At 38.4% G+C, this 25,101-nt stretch overlaps 1 protein-coding gene and 1 non-coding gene across 3 annotated transcripts in view; one reads left to right on the top strand and one right to left on the bottom strand.

The window, feature by feature from the left end:
* DCHS2 (dachsous cadherin-related 2) overlaps positions 1–25,101 on the bottom strand; it is a 122,531-nt gene that overhangs the window by 6,550 nt on the left and 90,880 nt on the right. The window contains exons 11-19 of one of the 2 annotated variants that reach the window (XM_052777720.1): positions 22,574–22,708; positions 22,119–22,328; positions 20,022–20,879; positions 14,050–14,160; positions 10,927–11,138; positions 9,307–9,458; positions 6,295–6,425; positions 4,508–4,794; positions 718–856 (exon numbers count right to left, since the gene is read on the bottom strand). In XM_052777720.1, coding sequence (XP_052633680.1) covers positions 718–856; positions 4,508–4,794; positions 6,295–6,425; positions 9,307–9,458; positions 10,927–11,138; positions 14,050–14,160; positions 20,022–20,879; positions 22,119–22,328; positions 22,574–22,708 — 2,235 coding nt within the window. The remainder of the gene's footprint in view (positions 1–717; positions 857–4,507; positions 4,795–6,294; positions 6,426–9,306; positions 9,459–10,926; positions 11,139–14,049; positions 14,161–20,021; positions 20,880–22,118; positions 22,329–22,573; positions 22,709–25,101) is intronic. The other variant, XR_008233549.1, reaches the window with a different exon arrangement.
* Positions 2,975–3,081, top strand: LOC128139110 (U6 spliceosomal RNA). Its single transcript, XR_008234226.1, has one exon. It is a non-coding gene; the product is annotated as a U6 spliceosomal RNA (small nuclear RNA).

Consider the following 25,101-nt stretch of genomic DNA (forward strand, 5'->3'; position numbering starts at 1 on the left):
TGTAAACACCTGGGAATAGCAAGTAAGTGTAAGAACTTGCTCACTGAAGAATAGTTGCACATCATTTTTGCAGTATCTAGTAACGTCTGAAGCTGATATTCCCCAAAATCTCATGTACACATGCATACAAAGAGAGAGACGCAGAGTTTTCCACCTCCCAGAGTGTTACAACATTAGGCCAGAAAATTTAAACCGGTAAGTCTCTTAACTATTGAAGAAAATTATGTACTTTGGAGAGAGTGTTCTCAATTTAGAAAACTTCTAAATTCCATTTAGAATTATAGGATAATATAAGCTCTCTAAAGAAGCAATCTTAAAAACATACTGCCCAAGCTCCATTATGATAGGTTCAACTTATACTGAAAAATACTAAGTACAAACTTAAATTGACTGAAATCTAATACATGAGCTGAAACATTATAAATCAATGCAAAACGTACAGCAACTTTTCTATCAAATCACATCAGAGGAATAGCACCTATAGGATGTTGTGACTAGCTGCCTCTTGCATGGTTCAGGGACAAACTGAGAACTCCAGTCTTTGATGCAACCAGTTCTTCAGTGATAATGGCAGATTTAGCCAGAACATATGGTGGACTTTGGCCACCAAAGATTTCCAGAACTCAAGTGATTACTGGCAACAGGTGAGGAAGTGCAATAGGACTCTTCAATTTACACTGAAAAAGCTGAAATAATAAACTGTGCTTACAGACTCACCATTCTTGTGATCAATGGAAAATCCCTCAGAGGAAGAGAGGATTTTGTAGGAAATCATTCCATTATGCTCTGAATCCCTATCCACAGCAGAGACTGTCAGAACAGTGGCATCCACAGAAATTAGCTCTGGCAAGCTCACCTGACATATAAAGCAAAAGTACAGTTTTGATAGAGCTTAATAAAAGATTTTGAACATGAAAAATACACTTTCCTTCATTTGATCTTATTAGAAAAAAACAAACACAGTTCCCAGCTTTGGAAAAAGTTTCACCTACCCATTTTCTTCTGGGACAAAACTATAAAGAATCGAGATATTGAAAACAATGTATACGATACAGCCAAAATTTATAGTAAACTTTAAACAGTAGTAAAATCCATCTAGTTCTAGTTCATTATGACAATAAGTTCAGAGAATCACTGAATCTCTTTTTGCAGTAGTACACTAATAGAAGGAATACCTACAATGGACTGCAACTAAAATTGGCTTTTCTCCCTGCTTTCAGAAACACCTTGATTTTCATACATGGAATACAGTCTGCAGTCCCCATCTGGAGTATGTGATTGACCATTAAAAAAACCCAACATATGTACCCTGAAAATTCCAGCACCAGAGCACTTAATCATCAGTGGATTATTCCTAGAATTTATTTTTTCAAAATACTCCCTTTTTTCTTCATATAATCTATGAAACCAAGAAAGCCCTTCTCCTTCTTAAGAGCTTCCATTATTTGAAGTCCAGATATAGTACTTTTGTGACCAAAGTTTCCTTCCACCTTATAAATCAAATTTCAAATGAACAGTATGATACAGCAGCTGCTTTTGTTATAACTTCAAGTGTTAGTTTAAATCATTTTAACAGAGTGATTATATGTATATAATAGCCATATATATGTATGAAACTAGATATGAAAAGTATAAATATGAAAACACTTGAAAGGACAATAAAAGGGTAAAAATTACAGGATGATGAATAGGGAATTACACATATCATCGCCCAAAATGCAGCAGTGTATCTTACTGTCCAAGCAATACACCAAAACATCAGGATTGTGGAGAGAAAAGCTCAGCTGTTTACATTAGTATAGTCAATAGAGCTACACTGTTTTGCATTAGTTAATAACACTGCCTGTAATGTCTGCTCGAATCTACAAAAAAATTCCTAGCCCTTCCACAAGCAAGTACTTGCCTAAACTATTCTCTGAAATCAGACACATATGAGGGTTGAGGAAAACTTAAGGCAAGGTCTAAAAATCACTAGAGCGTTAATAGTGCTGCTTTTTTTTTTTTTTTTTTTTTCAGAATTCAGACTTATGAGTTTGAGTGGGCAGTTTACACAACTCAGGCACCTGAAAGTTTCACAGGTGCCTACAGTCTGTCCCATAGTTATCTAAGTGACTAAACTGTGGTGCCTGCACATGCTCAGGGGTTGCAATTTCTTTACTAAACCAAATGTTTAGACTTATTTCTTGACTAAATCTGTCTGAGATTTATAAATGAAACATTATTAAATCCAAGTCTTCTGTGGTGCCTCGTATTTTTGGCTCTGAGCACATCCACCACACACAAAAAGTGCCAAGTCAAGCAAACAGCTTGGTTCACAGGACGGCAGAATTGCTGAGGCTGGAGAGCACCTCCACAGTGCATCTTGTCCAACCCTTGCCCAGAGCAGGGTCCCCTGGAGCAGGGTACCCATGAATGTATATAGTTGAGTTTTTAGTATCTCCAGGGATGGAGACTCCACAACTTCTCTGAGCAACCTGTGCCAGTACTCAGTCACTGTTAGAATTTAAAAAGAAAAAGTTTTTCCTGATGTTTAAACAGAATGTCCTATATTTCACTTTGTGCCCACTGCCTCTTGTCCTGTCACTGGACACCACAGAGGAGTCTGGCTCTGTCTTCTTTACTCCCCCCACTAGTAGTTACACGCATCGGTAAGACCCACCCTGAGCCTTCTCTTTCCCAGGCTGAACGATCCATGCTCTAGGGTCTCTTGGGCCTCAGCCCAAGCCGCACAGCCTAGCCCCACACAAACAAGTCCTAAGGAAACAACTCCTCTGGCAGCCTCACCTTTCCTGTGGCAGCCTTACTGCAGCCTAACTTCACCTGGAGCTCCAGGCTTTGTCTCTCTCCCATCCCTAACCCTAACTCCAAGCCATTACACGTGCTGAGCCTTAGTCCAAGCCCCACAGCCTTAGGGCAGATGAAGTCAGGGCAAAACCCTTTTAGCAGCCTACCCTTTAGAGCCTTGTATGGTACCGTGCTAACTTTGGCAGCACATACACTAAAATTGGAGTGATACAGAGAAGCTTAGCATGGCCCCTGTGCAAGGATGACACACAAAATTGTGAAACATTCCATATTTTTTTAGGGATCTGGGGGTGCTGGTCGACAGCAGGCTCAATATGAGTCAGCAGTGTGCCCTGGCAGCCAAGAGGGCAAACCCCATCCTGGGGTGCATCAAACACAGTGTAACCAGCCAGTCAAGAGAAATTATTATCCCGCTGTACTTTAGCTTTGGTGCTGCCTCACCTTGAGTACTGTGTGCAGTTCTAGGCCCCACAGTTTAAGAAGGATGTGAAGGTCCCTGAATGCGTCCAGAGAAGGGCAACAAAGCTGGTGAAAGGGCTGGAGGGAATGTCCTGTGAGGAGCAGCTGAGGGCTTTGGGCTTGTCTAGTTTGGAGAAAAGGAGGCTGAGGGGTGACCTTATTACTCTGTACAGCTTCCTGAAGAGGGGATGTGGAGAGAAGGTGCTGATCTCTTCTCCCTGGTATCCAGTGTCAGGACATGTGGGAATGGTTCACAGCTGTGCCAGAGGAGGTTTAGACTGGACATTAGGAAGCATTTCTTTACTGAGAGGGTGGTCAAACACTGGAACAGGCTTCCTAGAGAGGTGTTTGAGGCCCCAAGCCTGTCAGTGTTCAGGAGGCATTTGGACAATGCCCTTAATAACATGCTTTAACTTTTGGGCAGCCCTGAATTAGTCAGGCAGTTGGACTGGATGATCGTTGTAGGTCCCTTCCAACTGAAATAGTCTATTCTATTCCATTTTATATATGTTTCAATTCCTTTAATCATCTTAGTGGCTCATAGTTGTCCATAGTTGCTAAAACAGCTTTGTTTCAAAACATTGTTGGACAACTTGACTTCTACAACAGTCTAGCAGTTCAAATCCTTGTCCAGAAGTCCAAAAGCTGAGCTCTGTACCCTCCTCAGTCTAGTAGGGGATGTTGGGGAGGTCAAAACTCATATCCCTCACTCCCTAGATCAGTGCCATTGCTGTAAGGCTGGGTTACACATTACAAACTGTATGTACATGACCTACCACAGGGGCATTTGCTACACCTCTGTGGAGCTGTGTAACTGAAAATGCATGCCACAGTAACAGGGCCAGAATAAATGTACAAACTTGTTTACCATTCTCTCAGAAGAAGGAAGTTCTGAACACTAGACCCTGCTCCCCAAACTGGTTTGGATTATATCCAGTAACTCCTAGTGATGAATGCATGGTGTATGGAGTACAGCTAGCATTCACACCACTTTCCTTCCGAAGTCAGAAACAACAAACATGAAAACTTAACAGTTCCATCAGTCCTTTTAGCAGAATTCCTAGGAAGGGTCTGGGGTTTCCCAGAAGAGCTCTGCTCTGTTTCTGCTCAGTAAAAGTTTGCAGAGACCTTCCTTCTCAGTGCTTAAATGCATTTTTAAGACAAATAAAACAAGCACTCCTACTATTTATCATCATATACAGAAAGATATCCTATGTTCATTGTCCATTTGCCACGTTCCCACCTGATACAAATCCTGAGTAAACACTGGTGGGTTATCATTGACGTCCAAAACAAGGATGGTGAGTTCTGCTTCTGTTTGATGTACAGAATCCGAAACTATGATTCTCAGCTTATACACAGCAGTTTCTTCAAAATCTAATGGTTCCACCACTGTGACTACACCGGTGTGTTGATCAATGGCAAATTTCATTCCGGGACTATTATCATAAATAAAACCAAACTGAAGTGCTGGCCTGGAGTCCTCATCACTTGCTGACACCTGAGTCACCATAAAACCAGGCAGGGCATCTGAAACAGTAATTTTCAGAATAAGTCATAGCTAAAAGATGATGTTATAATTTCTGAAGATTTTGCCAATCTTGTAATATTGGATTTTAGATATATGTAATCTTTCTGTATTAGCTTTTGGTGTATTTTGACTTTGTGTTTTAGAATAAGAGCAATATCCCGAAATACTATGGAAACAGTAGTGGATTTCTTCAAATGCATCTTGCTTTTATTTTAGTATTAGTATATTATAAATTTTAATTCAGGTTTTCTTTAGACTTTCCCAGATCCAGTGTAGCCATAACTGTTTCTTCACCAGCAACAGGAACTTCCATGGTTTTCCACAAGCATTTAGGTGACATGAATTTATTGAACAGTGTAACAAACTTCAACAAGAATATTTAACTGAGGCATCAGAGTCCCCTGGTCTCTGTAGAACCAGCGAAGGCAATTCTGAAGCTTTTCCAAAGGAGAAGGCCACTAGGGAGAAACGAGACCTCCAGCCAGACCTACATGGCACAAAAATCTTAAGAGCTCAAGGTATAGTCCTATGAGAGTGAGAAACTGGATACAGACAGTTTTTGTCATGTGCCAGATTGACAGTACCAGGGATTGCAAACTGAACGTATTAGTGATCACCTAATAAAGCCTGGAGCTAACAGAAATTAAACCATTTCCCATTTGCATGCCTGGGGCATTAAGCCTCAAAAATGCTGTGCCATGTCCTAAAGCAAGTGTTCTTAAATGGAATACAAAAACCTAAATAAGAAGCCAGTTGTTTACAGCTGCTGTGCATCCATGACTCCTGTACTTGTCATTACCAGTGGGAGCTAAGTTTAGGAAAGGCTAAAAAATTTCAATAGAAAGACAGCCTTGATATCTTTTGTTAACAGGAGTACTGGAATTTCGGCACCTAAATCTTTATAAATTTTCTGCTGTGTATCTTAATGCACCACATGTGTGATGCCTGTATTTGAAAATGCTGGGCTTAAGACTCAAGGTCTGCAAATGTCACACAACATACCAAATGTATGATGGGATGAGAACTCAGGAGGTCCTGGGTCCTCCTCTTCATGATCATCAACTGGATCAAAATACAGAGCATTTTAAAGCTTCATTCAAATTTACAGAAATTATTTCTCTCATCACAACGAAGTTCAAAATGTCTCATTTCTAGCAATGCTGGTTATAACACCAAGTATTTTTACTGGAGGAAAGCAGAAATTGAAGACATCTGAAGAATACGACACTGGAGTCCAAAATGAGCAGATTACAGATGTATTTCTGCAGTTTGTTTTCCTCTTTCTGAATTGCCTATGGTTTTGTTCCAAACTATTCTTAACCACAATGTCTAAAGATTAAGAATAATGCCTCTGAGAACAAAAGCAAATCACACTTTACTTCGATGTTTCAGTATTATCCTTTTTACTACAGTTGCTTGGTTACACAAATCACCAAAAGCACTATTGTTGTCTGACAAATCCCAGTCTTAACAAAACTTAGCTGTACTATCCCACTTACTTTCTGGGACCTCCACTTCACCTAGTGGTTGGACAACTGGAGCATTGTCATTAACATCTAACACTTGTATCCTCACAATACTTGTAGTAGAAAGTCTGGGGTTTCCTTTATCAGCAGCTTGTACAACCAACCTACAATTAAAGGAAGCAGTAATTGTCACTATTGGTCAGAAATCACCGAATTATCCACCAATGTTATAAGCAGGGGAAAAATTACAAACAAAAAGATTAGCCCTTTCTGCTCCTCATTGCAACTCTTGAATTCCATCTTTCTTTCTCTAAGGTTGACTGTCTGGAGTTTTATTTTTTGTGTCTTGCAGGAAAAATGTCCAGGAGATTCTAGGTGGCAAAAACATAACAAAATCATACAAAGAAAAGGAAGTATTCATCTGTATTCCTTTCACCCAATTTCATACCAAATGTAGGTGGTTAAACAAGCTAGCAAGACTCTTTCAAATAAGACACATTTCTCCAGTTGGTAATTCAGAGCAGGAATTAAAACTTAAGTACTAAATTGTCCTTTGGAGGAACCTGACTCTCCTCATTGTTTATAAAGGGACAACAGGAATGTTAAAATTGAATAATATAAAAACATCCAAAGTAATATTCAGCCAAAATGTCTGCAGAGATATAGAATAGCCCCCCATTATACTATAAATGTAAGTGATAAAGTGAAAAACCTGAATATATGCACCATTTGACAATGGCAAAGTTCCCAGTGATTTTAGCAGGACCAGAATCTCACTGTCAGATTAAGAGAGTTTGCCTGTAGGCTTCCATTTTACACCTGCATGAGGTTGGGAAGTAGATTCTGTTAACAACCTTTTGATTTCCACAAACAATGTAGCAAAGAAAATGGTAAGTAACAACCTGATAAACATGGATAAAAGGATGTTTACTCTCTGCGGGAACTAGCTTCTGAGCAATACAGAGCAAATGTTTATTGTAAGCAAAGATTATTTGGAAGACTTCACCATTCCCTAGTATTAAAAATTATCCAGAAGGGAATTCAAAATTAAATCTAACTCAACAGGTACTCTAAAAAAAAAAGGAACAGACCAAAAAAAGAAAACATCAAGCTATGTGAAAGGATGTACACGCCACAGCCTGGCATCTCAATTAAACGTTTTGTGTACTAACAACTGCATATTGCATCATATTTTCTGGGTCTCCCTGCAGATCTTCTGAATGCTTTATTTCCCCCTCTTTCTTCTAAGTCACAGATTCTGTTTAAAGTGTCAAATAGATATTACTTCCTGAATGTTCACATGACAATATGGAATACCAAGGCTGTAATTCAAGCTGTGGATTGCAGCACTTCCATTCCTGAACCACACCAGCTCTGCTCTGGGTGTTCTTGTGGTTTCTGACGCCGACAGAACACATAACTTGAATTGCAGGCTAGTATTCAATCGGTGACCATCTATAATTCCATATAGAAAGTGTATTTTTTCTAGAATGAATATTGGTAAGGTATACATATGGAAATATTTTACTAAAAATAATCACTTTCTAAGGTTTCAGGAAAAAACTCTCATAAAAACATCTCAGCCAAAGCATTAAAATTAAGGTTCTGTCAACACTTTCATTGTAACTCCTATTATAAGGGACTTAGAACTTCTGGGGATGAAAATGTTCAATTTAGATAAAATAAACAACTCCTTGCAAATTTGAAAGAACCAATGGTAACATTTTGAAATTAAACAGGAAAACAGTTTTGAAAGCTTCTTTTGCTATTCACATTTCCCCTAACAATGTACAGATTAATAACATATTATTAAAGAGAAGGAATATGAAGTTTCAGATTCCTCGAACAAACTGTCAATTTAAAAGGCTAGAATTCCTACATAAATACTGAAATAAATCAGGCTCCTAGTTAAAGACAGATATGAGAATTATTATGCTTACATGTTCAATACTTCATCAACAGTAAACATCCTTCCTTCGAAGGATTTATTCCAGGCATTCTTTTAAAGTATTAGTTACCAACAAAATGTATTATGCTATTTAAATGACTAAAAATCAGAACTGATGTTTTTGATTCAGTGAAAAACTGAAAAATAAACTCCAAATGAAGTGTTCTGCATATTAGGTGAAAACAAAGTATTTTAGGACACTATTATCAGATCACACTGATATTTAAAAAAGAAATAAACCATATTCTGTTGAGCTTTTTGATGTGGTTTTCTAAAAGCTATTCTGGTTCATCAGAATTCTGATTGGATGTTTAAAACTTTGAGGCCCCAGAGGATAGGAAAACTTGCAAATATTTTAACTGATGCCACAACCATATGGGAAAAAAAGAAGTAACTTCTACTGACACATACACAGAAATCTACTTTTTGTAGAGATTGCAGTATGTAAAAAAGGGTGTATTAATGAATCTGCATACTCGTATTTTCTCTTCAAGGCATGATTTATTTGCTTTCTAATTCCAATTATGGCATGACCTGTAAAGAAAAATTGTCATGTCCACTCAATCATATTTACTCACAGTTTCTTGGAAAGCAGGAAAAAACTAATACTTAGTACAAGACAGCTTATAGATGGAAACAGCTTACAGAGGCATCTTTATCAAATTATGGAGAAGGAAATTTGAACTATATTCTATTTAAAGAACAGAACATGTCCCTATTTCTTGGATTTGGTTTGAGTGCTTTCTCCATGTCTTTACTTATTTATAAACAAAGGTCCCGGAGAGGAAGTGGCTGTACAGTTCAATAAACTAAAGTCCAGGAACTGTCATCATTCTTATAGTGAATCATCACACTCGTTTATATCAGTAAGTGTTGCCATTGATTAAACAAGACTATATATCTTCCCCTAAATTTGAGAAGTACGCAAGAATCCATGGGACAAATAGGCAGCTTTAGTGCTGTTCTCAATGCTGTCTGGCTTGCACCCAGTCTCTGTGGGTAATGGATATCAACAGAAAACTACAAAATACATAACACAAGCAATCTCAAGTGGACAAAAAGAAGAATAGATTTTTACAAGAACCTTGCATACAAACCTGTAAGATGAAGTGTTTTCATGATCTAGGACTGTATTAGTTGCTAAAATCCCCCATGCTGAATCAATTAGAAATGTTGCATTTTCATTACCAGATAAAATTGAGTATTCAGTATCCCCATTCAGCCCACTGTCAAGGTCAGTTGCAAATACCTGTTTGGGAGCAAAACTGAGGCTTAATTCAAAAGGGCAGAATGCAGTTTCAGAAAGAAGAACCTCATACTACAGTCATCTATTTCTGGTTACTTTCCTTTTGACTGCACAGATTAAGCAAATAATCATATTGGTCTCCAACATGAGTGTCATGTGAGGTCACAAAATCTGCTCATGAATTGCAATAGGATGCACGTGAATTCTTTCCCCGAGTAAACCGAAATTCAGCTACATAAAGGGCTAGGGCTGAATGTAATCATTTTACACTGCTTATATTACTATAAGGTTGCTGTTAGAATGCTGTCTCTGTTTAGTGCATAAAAATGGGGCCTGGGACTGGCCCTTAAAGTAGTATTGCTATACAAACAGACAAAGGATAAAATAATTAAATTATTAAGTTTTCAGAGGTTTCATGGAATATTTCATTAATTACTTTTCGAAATACAAACCAGAAAATGTAAAAAGGGCAGAGGCAAGCTATAAACCCAACAAAATAAATAACATTCAACAGCAGCGAACAGGTCTCTCAGAGACTCCTCTGACTCTTCAAAGAGTCGTCTTTGTATTTTTCTGGTTGCTGAACAAGCATTATTATGAGTACAGGATCCAAACCATAGCAGAGGCAACCAGTCGGACTGAATAAAGGAAACATAATAGAATGTATTCTGTCATAAAATTTCAACTACACATCTGGGTTGACTGCCTTTTGATTTTTCTCCATTCCTGGACATATGTTTCTGTAAATACAATGTCCATCCGTTTCTAATCACTTTGCCCTGGAGGCATTTGTAGCTTTCCATTTATTTATTCTCTAGAGGAGGAATATCTTTAGTACCTAACATGACCCCCACTGTGACCTGACTTGCAATACACTGAGGAAATTATGCGTTCTTCTAGTCCAACTGATGTCTTCTTTTGCACTAACACAGCCAGCTGGAAACACTTTCAGAGAATGGATCCATTCAGACGAAGAAGTGTTTGCACATTTAAATTGAGACAAGCTGCTCTTTAGGCATCAGATTTTAAATTGAACACTTGGGTTTGACTCTACTAGTTTGATGATTTGAAAGTATTCTTTTTATTGCTATAGCCCTTTCAGTAGATGCATTAATGCAAGACCCAGCCTACATTGTAACCAGAACCACAGCTTTGAATGGTGTTTTTCAACTACTGGAAGAGAGAAACAGAAAATTAAAAGAATTTAAAGTCCAGCTGCACAACTATTAAGAAGATAAAGAATTCTCTTTCAACTTAACAAACCTGAATGAAAGATCTGAAATGTGGTCTAGAAAAAAATCATTGAATATTTTAGATATTCAAGCAAAGCAGCAGAACACCAAGAACCCCGCTCTCAGTTTTTAAGAGACAGTGGTCCAGAATAGACCTAGCAGGATTGTAGTCACAAACAGATCAACCAAACTTCTTTTTAACTACCGCACTGGGCTTGGGAAGATATATTTCCACTTACCTGTATGATGTCTGTTTTAGGACTTTGGCCTTCCCATACTGATGCTTTGTAGTAGCTTTGCTCAAATTTAGGTACGTTGTCATTCACATCTTGTATCAAAACTGTCACTCCACAGAGCGCTGAATTCAAGCTATTTTCAGCCAAAACTGAAAGATGTATTTTATTCTTAACTTCATAATCAAGAAACTTTGGCTCTTTTACTGTGATTGCACCTGGTTTATTAAAATTAAAAAAAAAATTGAGATGTGACATATGTCTTCAGGAAAAAACATGCACAAATGCAGTTACAAAGTCCCTAATGTATATGGTCTCCTTCACTGAATACATGACAGAATTCCAGCAAGCTCCCCACCGTGTCCTTCCTCTACCTAACATCACCCCCCACATGCTAGTTACTCTACAAATCTTGGACAGGTAGGTTTTTACTGATCAACCACCACGTTGGCAATTTCCTAAAGCAAAGCCGATTTACTTGTAGAGGGACAGAGAGGAAGAAAGTGGCTGCGTGACGTGTGCTCCTTGACAAGTGACAGTAAGCCAGCTGTGTCTGAAGAGACTCTTGGCCCTCATCTGAAAGTGGCTACATCTAGCCCTCCACCTATATGCAAATTGGGCAATAGCTGCATCAATTTCTGTATCTGACTGACATACAGGTAAAACACTGACTCCTCCTGATGCAGTAAGCCCCACCACCCCAACTGTTATTCTATCAAAAATAATCAGTGAAAATTACTGAGAACACCAAGCACAACTAGACACCTCCACATTCAACCTGAAATGTCCTTGGAAATCTGTAGCATTGTTTTGATGTTCTAGGTAATATAGTAATATACTCAAAATTCTTCACTACATCTAAACACCAAACATAGTTAATTTTTATGTTAATTTCATCAGAATTCAAGTTGAGTTTTGCATGGATTTTTCAGTAATAATGCCATGAATATCTATGTCCCAAACCTGTGATCGCATAAGAACCCATCTGCTGTGGCTCTCCAAGCTAGTGCTTTTTAGTTTTTATTTTCTAAGATAAGCAGCAATAATTGGCTATTGTTTATGGATCTGTCCAGTGTTCAATAATTACATCTTGAACATAAAGATTTCAAAGCTGGCAGGTGGTCTCTCTTCAGCACAACACTTAAAAATGATCACATTCTGTATACAGAAAAAGCAAAACAGACAGTGGCAGAAGGAATACACTTCAAGACGACACAGAGTAACTGTAAGACTCTAGTGGAGTGTGGTGCAAATAATCAAGTTTGAGGTACACCACCTAGGAGGAACAAGTGAAAGAACCAGAGTTGCTCATTCTAGTGAAGTGCACATGAAGAAGAAACAGGGTAACAGTCTTCAAATATGTGAAGAACAGAGGTTTTGCCTTTGTCTTATGTCTGTTGTTACTAGTTGAAGTAGTAATGTTTCAATCGTTTCAACAAACATTCAGATAAATATGAATAAAAACTTTCCAACTGCCAAGACTTGTACAGACTATTGAGAGGGTTTGCAAAATCACTATCACTGGAGGTTTTTAAGAACACAACAAAGTTCTGTCAGATTTCAGCACAAGTGATTCCCCTTCTGCATCAGAGGACAGACTAGTTCATGTCTTTGGGTCACTTCCTACTATACTTCATATGATTCTACAATATAATAAATCCCCCTAGAATGGGAGAAAGTCTTCTCCAAAGTGGGGTTAATTAACATCAGTGCTTGAAAATACAAGTAGACCAGACCTTTGGCAGTTTAGAATACCTAAGGTAGAAAGGGCATCAATAAAGCTCAAAATACTTCTGCTGTAGAAACAATGGGTAGAGTTACTGGTGTCAAAATTAAAGCTGAGGTAAGAACTGTTCTTAAAAAGAAGTCCTGAAAGGCTGCACTTCAATTAATGTTTTCTAAGAAACAGAAGAAAGGTTTCAGAAGAAAGGAAACAGAAGAAACCACAATGGCTCAAATATCTCAAATGAAGACTTGTGACATCCACTGCTATAGAAATTCCAGTATTGTTTGTGAAGGGAGTGCTTACGAGACCCTTAAAAACATCATGTAACCATTTTTCAGCCTGGCTTGATAAAAAAAAAGGAAAATCCCATCTGATTTTCTTTTTTCTTTTTTTTTTTGGAGGTGATATTGGAGAAGATTCACTTTCTTGGGGATAAACTTGTCTGGGTCTAAGATGTTCTGTAAGATTAATCTTTCTAGCTTTATTTCAGTGAAATAAGAAGGACTTGCAAATCAAGTGTATGCCCTTTAAGTGCCCCTCATCTAAACAAAACAAAATAATTTTAACTGTTCATCAGCATCAAACATGATTGCTTTACAGAAGTACACCACTTGATGCCTGGAGACATCAGAATAATCAGAGACTAAAGCCTCCAGGAACTCAGGGAGAAAGCCATTTGTTAAGAGTACAAACTATTTACACTACTTCTGAGGAAGACTGTTTACACTGTCTATGCCATCCCAGAAAGACTACAGCTATTCAGAAGGCAAACTCTTTTGTTGCAGAGATTTAGGAGCTGAGAGGCAACCAGAGTAGCTATGCAATCTTACACGCCTTAGATGAGAGCACGTAAATGCACACGGGGAACGCACCACTCTCCTGCCATCCAAAGTTCCTGACTGAAGAGCAGGTAAAAGCAGACCTGCTGCAAAATGCAAATACAATCGCCAAAAAAATAAACAAACTTGACTTCCAGACTTGTCATGGTTTGCCTGAAACAAAGAACATTAAACTCAACAAGTGTCTAATGCTTCCTACATTTGGAGTGTTTTGAAGGATTATGTTTATTGAGTTTTTGGGCAACTTTATGATGAGAAACAAGATGGAGTCTCAGCTTGGATCACACAGCAGTAGTTTATCAACTCCTAACACCTGGTGATCAATAGTCAATCAGAACTGAGCATTTTAAACAGGTATACTGGTGTTCAATTTCTTTCCACATCAAGTTTACAATAGTGCAGGTCCCTCCACATCCTTGGTTTTACTAATGATTTATTCATTGTAACAGGACAGTAATACTCTACCCCTTGTTCTTGTGGTAGGGACTGGCTATATTTCAGAGACCACACTCTTTAGGCTACACACAGACACTTGAAAAAAAAAAAATATTTATAAAAATGTACCTGTAATGGGGTGTATGGAGAATATGCTTTCCTTGTCACTGAAGATGCTGTATTTTATGTTTTCTCCTGTAAATTTGCGTTCATAAGCTTCTACAGTTAGAAGTGATGTACCTATGGGAGTAATAAGACACTTTAATCACACCCACTTTAGAAGGTTTTATTCTAATTTTATATTACTGTGATTAATAGCAGATGCACAGCAAAACACCTACGCACTAGGCTAGGTGCTTATTCATGAACTAAATTAGTAGGCAATAAAAACAACTCCTCCCTGACTTTCACTGCATTACAACTTTATAGGCAAGGCACTGTCTATCACTCCTTGCCCAGTAGATTACTAATCTGATCACAACTTCATCACCTGCCTAAATGAAATGTGAGTTTTAACTTTTCCTAATTGCAAACTCCCGTGTACCACTGGAACTACCTCTTACCTGAAGTCATATGTATTCCTTTTATTCAGGTTATGCTTTGTTCATTTAAAACTCACCTTTTCCTGAATTCTTCTAAGGAAAATAGTCCTTTTTTTTGTGGATCATAGGAATGCATGTTAACCCTGAATCACCATAAAGAGTTTATTTTTCCTTCATTTATCTGAATTAAATTTGCATTTTTGAAGAATATTTTAAATTATACATTCTTAAAAATTTTAATTAGCCATCTTTTGACAGAAAGAATGAAAAGGTGAAACTACATGCATAGCTATGTGTCAATTCAAGCAGAATCTAAGTTCCATGAAAAGAGCAATTTAATATAGAATACAAGAGACATGAAATAAAAATCCTGTTTGAAATAGGATTAGGAAAAATGTGGAACTGAATACATTATCCTGCTCTGAATCATCACATATAACAAAAATGTAGCAAGTTTAAAAAGCATTATCAAGATTTCCAAATTATTATTCTTTTCAAGTGAGTTACAAAATTGTTTAGCATATATGGTGATTTATTTTAATGGATTTTAATTATTTAGTTTAGTTGTAATTGATTCCACGCAACTGTGATGGAGTGAGGTTACTGTGCAACCTGAACTCTTCCAAACAGCATTACAGACAACTAGCTACTTTATTACATTACAAAGGGCATACTGTTCACGCTCAGTATCCTGGATGTCAGAGGAAAGGACTTGAGTGTAAAAATGAGAGGAAACATTGCTCTTTACAACTATCTGCTACCTTTTTTATTTTAGCGTTGTTACTTATTGATTTTTAAAAGCAGGAAATTTTGTTTTAAGTGGTTTGTCATCTGCTCCTAAAATCTGATTGTCAAAAGCAAAAATATGCTGATTTGGACAGGTGTAATTTTCTGTACTAGTCAATATCTTTATAAGATATTTACTAGAAAAGTTCTGGAAGTAAGATCCAACCCTCCAATAGGTAAGGACTGATATGAATGCTGCACTGGTTTTTTTAGGAACTAAAATAGGGGGTTGTAGGTTGAATTTTCATTGCTGAGCAACTTTGATTTACTACAAAAGCCTGCAAGGGCAATCATTCATAGCATCCTCAGAGCAGAGTTAAAGATAAGAAAAAATTCAAGGTCCGAAGAATGAGACTATTCATCTTCTAATGCTGTCAGCAGTCTTTTTGTTTGTTTGCTTGAGTGTTTAAAAAGGAAAACTACCAGAAATAAAGGAAGCAGCAGCATTTCTACTTGAATCCCTGTTTTTCAGGGGTTAGGTTAATAAATTTTTACTCTGGGTCTTCAAATCCTAATCCTTTAAGTTTCGTATTTTTCATGTAGTTAAAATTGTTTACAACTTCTTTTTGGCAGAGAATAAATTTCTTCTGTTTCTGATACCTTTCACAGAAAATGACTCCTTCAAACTGTGAATTTTTACAGTTCATTGTCAAAAAAATACGACCAAACTCTGAGGTCTGTTGTGACACAAACAGGCCCTAGAGAGGTAAACAGCAAAAGACAGTACCCATCCGCTTGAGCTCACCATTTCAAGTACACGTGATTCAAATACTGCTTCAAGCAGAGGTCACAACATGTAACACTTAACCCAGAGAAGGTTAAGAGAAAGGTAGCTTTCTGGCTGCAAAGCACACTGAAATGGCACAACGAGGATGAGATCAGAGCTGAAGCTAGTGCAAGGAAGGAAGGAGATCAGGATCATAGACAGCAGGCAGATTGGCTTGAAACACTATGCAATCGACTTCTGAATTAGTTAAGAATATTAAAGGAAGCGGAGGGTGATTTAAAATGTTTATATTTAGGGTTTTTTCAGTTCAGTCACAGACAACCTAAGTGCATTTGAAAGTATCTCAAACTGCTTTAAATAGCCTGGACACCAACCCTTACATTATGCCTCCTGACTTGAAACTGAAGCATGGCAGCATGGACAGTATTTGCCTACCTGGCCAAAGAGGCTCAAAAACATTCACTGTATTCTGTGTTAGGACATAACATAGACACCAGAACTGAGCTACTGTATCACTGTATCATTGGTTTTCTTCTCTCTTCAGTACTCATTATAGTAATCTCTTTCCCCCTCCGTTGTCATCTAACCCCAGTTCATACTTGCCATTATTTCCTGAGACCTCTTAATTACTCATGAAAGAAAAAGCTAACTGAGCACAATGAGTAAGAGATGACTTACGGAATAAGAGGCTACATATTTTATATCTATTAGAAAAAAACCAGGAGTCAACAAGTTTTACTGGTGAATCTGTCTCCAAGGAAGTGCTATGCAAACAACCATTCAAGTGAAAGCTTGGTGAATAAAAAAGGTTTCCTACCCTCTAGAGACCACAGTGACTTGCTTATTTATTGACTGGCTTCTAAGTGCCTGTTGTAATGCAGTTTATAATATTTACAGTCATTAAATATTCAATATTAAACAAAAGCAGAAGAATGGGGTTTTCTGAAGGTCATCGAACTTTGAGGTCAAACACTTAAAGAAAATCTGACCACAAGGACCAATTCCTGAGGCACTGACCCAATTGACGAGTTTAGTTTTAATTTAGTCTAAGGACCCTTGGCTTTGGCTTTCATTGTTTATACTATTCAGATTTTTTATTCTTTTAAAAATAAACTTAAGAGTTTTCCCACTCTATTAGTTAAGGTAGAAATAAAATTAGGAGGAAAAGCCACATTTATTAATACCAGTTCTACAAATAATCAGTATGTAATGTAACTCTCCCCTGGTCTGAACACACTGGTACCATTCATATTTGTAGAGGTCCCAGGATCACATATATCCTGTAACCTAACTTCTATGAGAGTTTTAATTATAATCATGCTTTTTTCCCACTGAAATGTCAAATATTTGATATTTACTTATGCTTATATAAATAAGAAAATACTACAAACAGAGCCAAAACAGTATTAGTATTTGGTGAAATCTCTCATAATCTTAAAAGAATTTGATCTTCTTAGCAAACAGACTTTTATTAAATATACAAACTAACATTTTGGGATGAAAGCCTCCTGTTTACCCTGAAGCTTTGCTAAATTTCCTTTAATCAAAACAACTTAAATTGAATCTTATTTATATTTTCTACAGATTGTATGGGAGAACATGTGACTATGGCATTCTGATACCACAGTTCCTCGGGGCATTCATTTCAGGCTGGATTGTCTAGCCTGACCCAGAATTTATCTACAATTAGGAAAATTTAGGATCAGATCAGTTTATCTATTGCCATAAAGCCCTGATTTTTATTTTCTTTCTTTAAACCTAACAAAACCTATCTTCCCTCTTATTATTTTTTTCTTAACTAGAAAGAAATTTTGATGCAGGATCAACGCAGGTTAATCCCATCTCTCCTGAAAATACCGAAACCCCAGGGCCTTGACCTTACTCCCCTGGGAAGCCTGACAAACAGGTTCTGATGACAATTTCTGAAAATACAAGCCTGCTGCAGCAAGGGGGAGACAAAATTGAGAGCCCAGAGCTCGCCTCTGGAAATACCCTGGTCTCTCTGCTTTCCGGACACCTAGGATTGAGGGCTCCCCCCATGACCACAATTGACTCTCAATGGGTAGATCACCGAAAAGACAGAAAACAGAAGATTAACACACATTGCTGTGACATCCCAACCGTACCTTCTGGAAGCAGCAATTCCCCCAGGGCAGACTCTCCTTTGCAGAGTGACACACAATTAGTTACTGTACAGTGCTGACTCTAGTAAAACAGGGCTTGGAGGCCTTGGGGTATCTGTGACTCACATTCACCGAAAAGTTCAGTTTTAGGGTATCCAAAACTACTTGTAAATCCTGGTCAAATTCATGGAATAAAAAGCATTTTTTAAATGTCAGGACAAATGTGTCTAGGGATTTTTTTTTTTTTTTGCATTTGTAATAGAAGCAATAAATGAAACACTGGTTTAAAAAAATTTAAACACTACAGAATTTCTTATTCTGCAGGTTCCACACTCTGAGTGCTCAGTATGGAGTGAAAGGGAAATAAATGCTCCTCTGCCTGAGGAGACTTGAATCTACACCTTTCATATTTCAGGAGAGTGTTTTAACCACCAGGCTACTGCACACTCCACTCTTTCCTGCTGGAAGCCTTCCACTTTTTCAAAAAATCCCACGTATTTTTTGACAGACAGTGAGAGAGCTAGAAGGATGCTCTAGCTTCATGGTTTGATCACTCATCACAACTTTTTAAAAATAGCCTGAAACCAAAATATTTCATCTATGGTTAAAAAAAAAAAGTCACTTAATTAAAAAAAAATAAATTCACCTTATTGCCTATTTTCGATCTGTTAACTGAAACATCAGTAATATCCACAGCATTATCTTTATCTTACAATACATTGCTGAAAATTTGGCTTGTAGTCCCAAACAGGCACAGAGGAAGGAATGGCCGAGTACCACAGCAGTAATTGCTGCAGCAGCCATCTTCACCCTTCATTCTCTATTCTGTTTGTAATTATCCAAGAATATTGATTGGTTTTCCAAAATTATTAACACATTTCTTTTTTACTGATTCCTAATCAAATATATAGGCTGTTACTCAAGATCTAAGAATTCACTAGTCTCACAATACCCTTAGGATATAAAGGAATATTGCTTTCATTTTACTGAGGGAAATTTGAACTATAAAGAGGATAAATGACTTGTTCAAGGTGAACCTCATGAGGGAGTGTTTGAATCAAGAATATAGTGCAGGTCAGGTCTCTAAATACATCTGGTCAATTGTACAGTGGGATTTGTGGGCACAAAAATGTGAAAGGCATTCCTTTCTGCCACTCATTAGGACGAACCCATCCCCTGAAGCAAAAAAAGGTACTTACCATATCCAATTGGCAGGAGGCATAACTACTAATATTCTCTGAATGATAAAAAGTAGAGCAGTAATTCTCATCATTATACGGAACAAAAATATATAAATCTGTAAGCACCTTGTGACTGAAGCTTGTTTGCCTATAGGTAGCATTCAATAGCACAGGCTCTACCTAGAAATACATTGTAGAAGCCTGTCTGAGTGACAATGTACCACAGCCTCTGAATTTCTCTCCCCTTCACCCCACCCTAGCCCACATTCTCCTTCTTCTGTAAAGTCCAAAACTTCAGTAAGGTTTCAGAGTATCTCTGAAAGCTACTACAGTTCATGAAGAGTTTTGTAAAACCAAGAAACGTCATGTTGCAGCTGGTACGCACCACTCATCTCATCTGAGTGTGTGTGTGTTGACAAGCGAAGCGACAAGTAAATGCTGTACACCCATCATTAAAGTAATTTTGCTAAAAGAGTGAACCCACTGATGCTCAGGGCTTCCCAGGCTGAGGGATGGAAACACACCACCTTTGACAAGAGAGCTTTCTGTTTAATGTGAGCATCACTGTTGTAGATGGGCAGCAAACTCTAGAGCCAGATAATGCCTCCAGCTAACAGGCCATGCTTCTTTTTCATGCTGGTGCACTGGAAGAAGGTTCCCCTATACTATTCGTTACAATTACGATTCCAAAACGAGGGGAGATTGGAAACCACAAGAACACAAATTGGGATTTGATGCCCACCTGCTGCACTGTTCTCAGGCACGCTTGCTTCATACAGGCTGTGGCTGAATGAAATCTCCTCCTCTTGTTCTTCTGTAGAGATAACGACCATAGCTGTGGCTGTTCGAGGTGAGATACCTTGATCTGAAGCCATCACTAGCAGCTGGGTACTGAACTCCTTGGAAGCCAATGGCTCCTGAAGAATGATGTCACCTGTCTTCATGTTGATCTGAAATACAGTTTCCGCTATCATCAGACTAAAAACAACAGCTCCGTTTGATCCCAGATCCACGTCCTCCGCTCTCACAGTGGCTACTGTCTCATTCACAGGGGTTTCAGCAGGCACAAAGGCCCTTAGAGGATTCTGCAAAAAAACGGGATCATTGTCATTGATGTCATCAATGTGCACCACAACCCTGACAGCGGTGCTTCTTGGCAAATGGGTGCTACAGTCACTTGCCACAGCCCTAAATGTATACTGGGATTTGGTCTCCCGGTCCAGTGCCTTTGTAGTAACTATAGACCCCGTTACACTGTCGATAGCAAATGCTCCAAAGGTGTTGTCAATGAGGGAGTATCTAACTTCGCCATTCAGGCCATCATCTTCGTCAGAAGCAAAGAGGTCCAGGATGGCTGAGCCTTCCTCTAGATCTTCTCTCACGGAGATTTGATACTGGCTCTTTGCAAACAAGGGGTTGTGGTCATTTTCATCCAAGACCGTCAGAGTGAGCTGTGCAGTGGAGCTTCTTGAGGGACTGCCTAGGTCACGGCACTCAATGACAAGAGTGAAATTGCTGACATCTTCTCTGTCTAAGCTACGAGTGACCAGCAATTTTCCTGAAGTGTTATTTAGTGTGAAGTATCCTCCAACATTTCCACCTTTCAAACACATAAAAAATAAAATGATCACAAACAATTGCTTTTGAAAAAAGAATCCCTTCTGAATACCGCTATGTTAATCGCAATAACATGATCCAATTGCTCCTACAGCTGGTGCGCTCATGTGCCTTTCACGTATTTTATTCCTCTTATACAAATTAAAACCTGCATTTCATTTAAATCAGTGGGTGGCAATGACAGTAAATACAGAATGTCATATCAATTTACAGAGTGGCTATTTTGCCAGATGCATGTCTTTTTTCCTGAAGCAGAACACCTTATAAAATCTCCTGCAACTATGCTGCCACATAAAGTGACCTCTTCCCAACCTTAGTTACAAATTCCAGAAACCTATAAAGCATTGCTGAAAATTGTAATTACTCGCTCCTTGTTGTCTTCTACAAACCTGTCTTGGAAGTGAATAGTTGTGCAAGGTCTTGATTTGGGGGGCGTGGGGAGGGGGAGGTAAATATGAAGCAGTTGACAGAAAAGTCAGAGGTTTTAGTAACAGTGAATGGCATACATACTTTACAACATGTAGAAAGACGAAAGGTAATTAAATTAAAGATCATAAAAGATTGTGAAATTAAACCCAAGAAAACATAAAGGAATTCATAACTGTTTCTTCACATAAAAATGTCTTAGCTGTTACCACAGTAGCTATCTGTCTACATTTGAGCTATTGCTGAGAGCCACAAACCAAAGCAAGCACAGCAAACTTGTATTTGTGCAAAGACATTACAGGAGGCTTTGAACAGCTATGGGGCTTACATTGGCATAGTGGACACAGGGAGAGTTTGGCAACATGAAAACCAAGTATGACATTACTAATTGCTGGGTGAAAGAAGCTCTCATGAAATAAAATTAAATAAATAAAGTTAGATTAATTCTTGTACTTATTTGCAAGGGTATATTTACATTCAGAACTTCCACAACTATAACAAAAAGGACAAAATTATGCCTTCATGATTAATGCCTCCTTCCAGCATTTGGTAGTTTTTTGGTTTTCTTTTCTGTACTATTTTAAATCCAGAAAGTAGACTGAAAGTATGCCTGGAAAGTGCTTATTAATGCTGACAAAGGGGTGAAAGATCTTTCTTTTTTTCCACATGAAAGAAACATGTGGACAAGATGGGAGCTAGGGAGGCCTGGTAAAATCAAGACTAGTCGAAAACTTGGATACTGCTGTTTACATACTTCCTGATTTATTTATAACAAAAATTATGGAGCGTAACTTACCAATTATTTTGTATCTTAGAGCTCCATTATTGCCAGAATCCATATCTACAGCCCGGGTAATGTAAATGACAGAAGGCTGTTGGTTCTCTGGAATACGGATCTCCGAGGCGGGAAGAAGAAACGTGGGAGAGTGATCGTTTTCGTCCAGCACTGTGCAGATAATTGTCGCTGTGCTTGACAGTGATGGGATTCCACTATCTTGAACCAAAACTGAGTTTAATAAAAAGAAAGTAGATTTTATACAATGGTTGTGGGTGCAACAATAGATGTTCCTTAATGATAGCAGAATAGGAGACTTATTTGTGCTATGCAAAAAGCACATGCTCTTTTGTACCTCAAAATCTTACCAATTCCATCTAATTCAAACAGCATGAGAAAAGGTAATACTGATAGTAACACCACACCCATTCTCACTTCCCATTTTACAGGCACTCATAGATATTTCACACTGTTACCTTTAATATTGAAAACCTCTTGGGTTTCCCTGTCCAGTGATGCAGTTGTTATGAGTTCCCCACTGTCTGAATTCATCTTGAATTTCTCATAACCAGTTCCTGGTAAGATTTCATACTGAAGCAAGGAATTCAGTCCTTAAAAACAGAATGGAAGTTTTAGTAAAACACAGCCACTCTCCTCACATTCAGGTCTACAGATTTGCTTCTTTCTTCTCCCCCTGCCCCGGGAAATGGGTTATGGATGAAAATTATTATTTTTAATGCAGTGAGTAATTGCTTCTTCATTAGCACAAATTTTAAATTTGGATCTTCAAAAGCCTTGTCCAGATGCTGCTTTGTGCCTAAGTTCTGCAGCCACTCAAAGTGACCCCAGCAACATTTCTAGGTACATGGGGCATGTCTCCAACAAGCTGACAGATCAACATGGTGCAAGACAGCATTAACTTAGACCATGGAATCCATGCATTTGTCTTCTGCTCTCCTGGAGGCAGTTAGTTTATTTCTCAACAGGATGTCAGGCAGAGTACCAGGCTGCTCTGGCAGCTCTGGTTCCCCACTCAACTTCACTCGGAGACAATGCAAGTATCTCTATACAGTACAACACTGAACAGTATAAACATTCAGAGAAAACATCCACTTCTTGGCATGCCCACCAGTTCTAAATATTCGTAATACTGAGCAGGCAGGTGCCTAAGTCCCATCAGGGCTCACGGGGTAGCCATCTCCTAGTTGTCTTCAACAGAAAAGCTAATTTGGTGGATATTCCCACAGCACATCTCAGGCGTTTTCGACTGCTCCTGCTTGTAGCCAGTCTCCGAAATGATACTGCTTGGTTTTATAAAGTTGTGCAGGATTTTCAGAAGGGAAGGTTAGAGAGTTTCCTCCCCTTCAAGTTTTTCTGAATGCCAATTCCATTCAGCTCCTAATCAGACCTACCATTTGCATATAGTACAGGGATATTAGCCTTCCTGTCTTTCTCTGGGAAATAGGCTAAAACTGTACAGGCTTTTAAATACCTTTCTTTCAAAGTTGCCTACCTGAGTTGAACAAGAAACGTGACTCCACATTCTTACCTATTATGGTTATAAAATAATTTTTTTCATATTTCTCCTAGTTTCAACACCCTCCTGAGGAAAGTATGTCATCTCCATCACACTTATATTATTAACTTTACTGAGTTTAATCCTACATTACACTTGAAGGGCTTATACTATTGTGCCTTTTTTTTTTTTTTTTTTTTGCAACTTTTTCTAAGTTTCATTCAATCATCCTGTGTTTTTCCAACCATCAATCAGTCTTTTAGTAAGGTAGGGACAGTTGGCACACCTGGAAAACTACAGCACTCCTAGTCATACGAAAACTGCTATTCAGAGTTAAACACTGCCTGCCTGTTCTCATCTGCTGCAGTCAAAAACATGACAATCTGCGCTGGAGTTGATGGAGAAACACCAGTGCGAGAGAAAAAACAGCCTACAGTTTTTAACATCCATTACTTCCTTTGTTTGCCTTTGAATAGTTTTGCTAAATAGTTGACAATGATATTGAAATTTGATTAAGAGAATTATTACTGTAAATGCATTTGCACCTAAACTAAGTCAAGGGAGGGACATATTCATACAGGACACAGCGGAAGCAAACAGGAGTTACAGAAATCCTTCCAGCTTTCCAGAAGAAAGGAGAAAAATCACAGCAGTAAGGACAATCAAGGAGAACGTCTTGAAAGTTTAAGTTTACCAACACATACTATCTGATCCGTGCATATTAAATACCATTCAACTACATTTAAAAAGATACAGCTTTGCTTGCATTTATCTATTCTTAATCACCAATATGCTACAGATGAAAAAAAAGACACATGACACTCCAAGGCTGATAACTATTAGCCTTTGCTCTCCTGCAACCTAACTGCTTCAACCCCAGTGCCTTCACTGGCAGATTTCACAATGGACATTATTTAGACAGTACCGAAAAACATACAGGTGCCATCCAAGTTGACTATTCACACACTGTTGAAATTAAAACTTTTAACCCTTAAAGTACACAGATATGTGACACCATAATTACATTTATTTACCAAGCACTTACTGCCTCCTTTCTCATATCCTGCTGCTAGGAGCGGACACCTAGCAGTAGGAGAAAGCTGCACACCCTGCCCAAGAGAGAAGCGTGATGACTCTACGCATTCATATACCACGGCACAGCAGCTGACATGTTTGCACTTGATCCAACCTGTTGGTTAATTATTCAGTAGTGTTACTCACATTTTGGGGGCTGAACTTACAAACTGAAATGAGAAACAAACTACTCTTCCTGCGCATTACGAGCTGGAAGAGGAGCTAAGCCCCTTCCTTGCCACCAGCTGGTGGCAAGGACCCAGACCCTGTTCCCTGCAGGCCAAATGGCAGGGTGGATGCATGGTGCCTGAGCTACAGCCAGGGACAAGCTTCAGCCCCTTTTCCCATTCCCCCATGTTATGGTTTAACCCCAGCCAGCAACTAAGCACCACGCAGCCGCTCACTCACTTCCCC

The sequence above is a fragment of the Harpia harpyja genome, chromosome 2 (genome assembly GCF_026419915.1).
Source record: "Harpia harpyja isolate bHarHar1 chromosome 2, bHarHar1 primary haplotype, whole genome shotgun sequence".
In the NCBI taxonomy this organism is placed as follows: Eukaryota; Metazoa; Chordata; class Aves; order Accipitriformes; family Accipitridae; genus Harpia; species Harpia harpyja.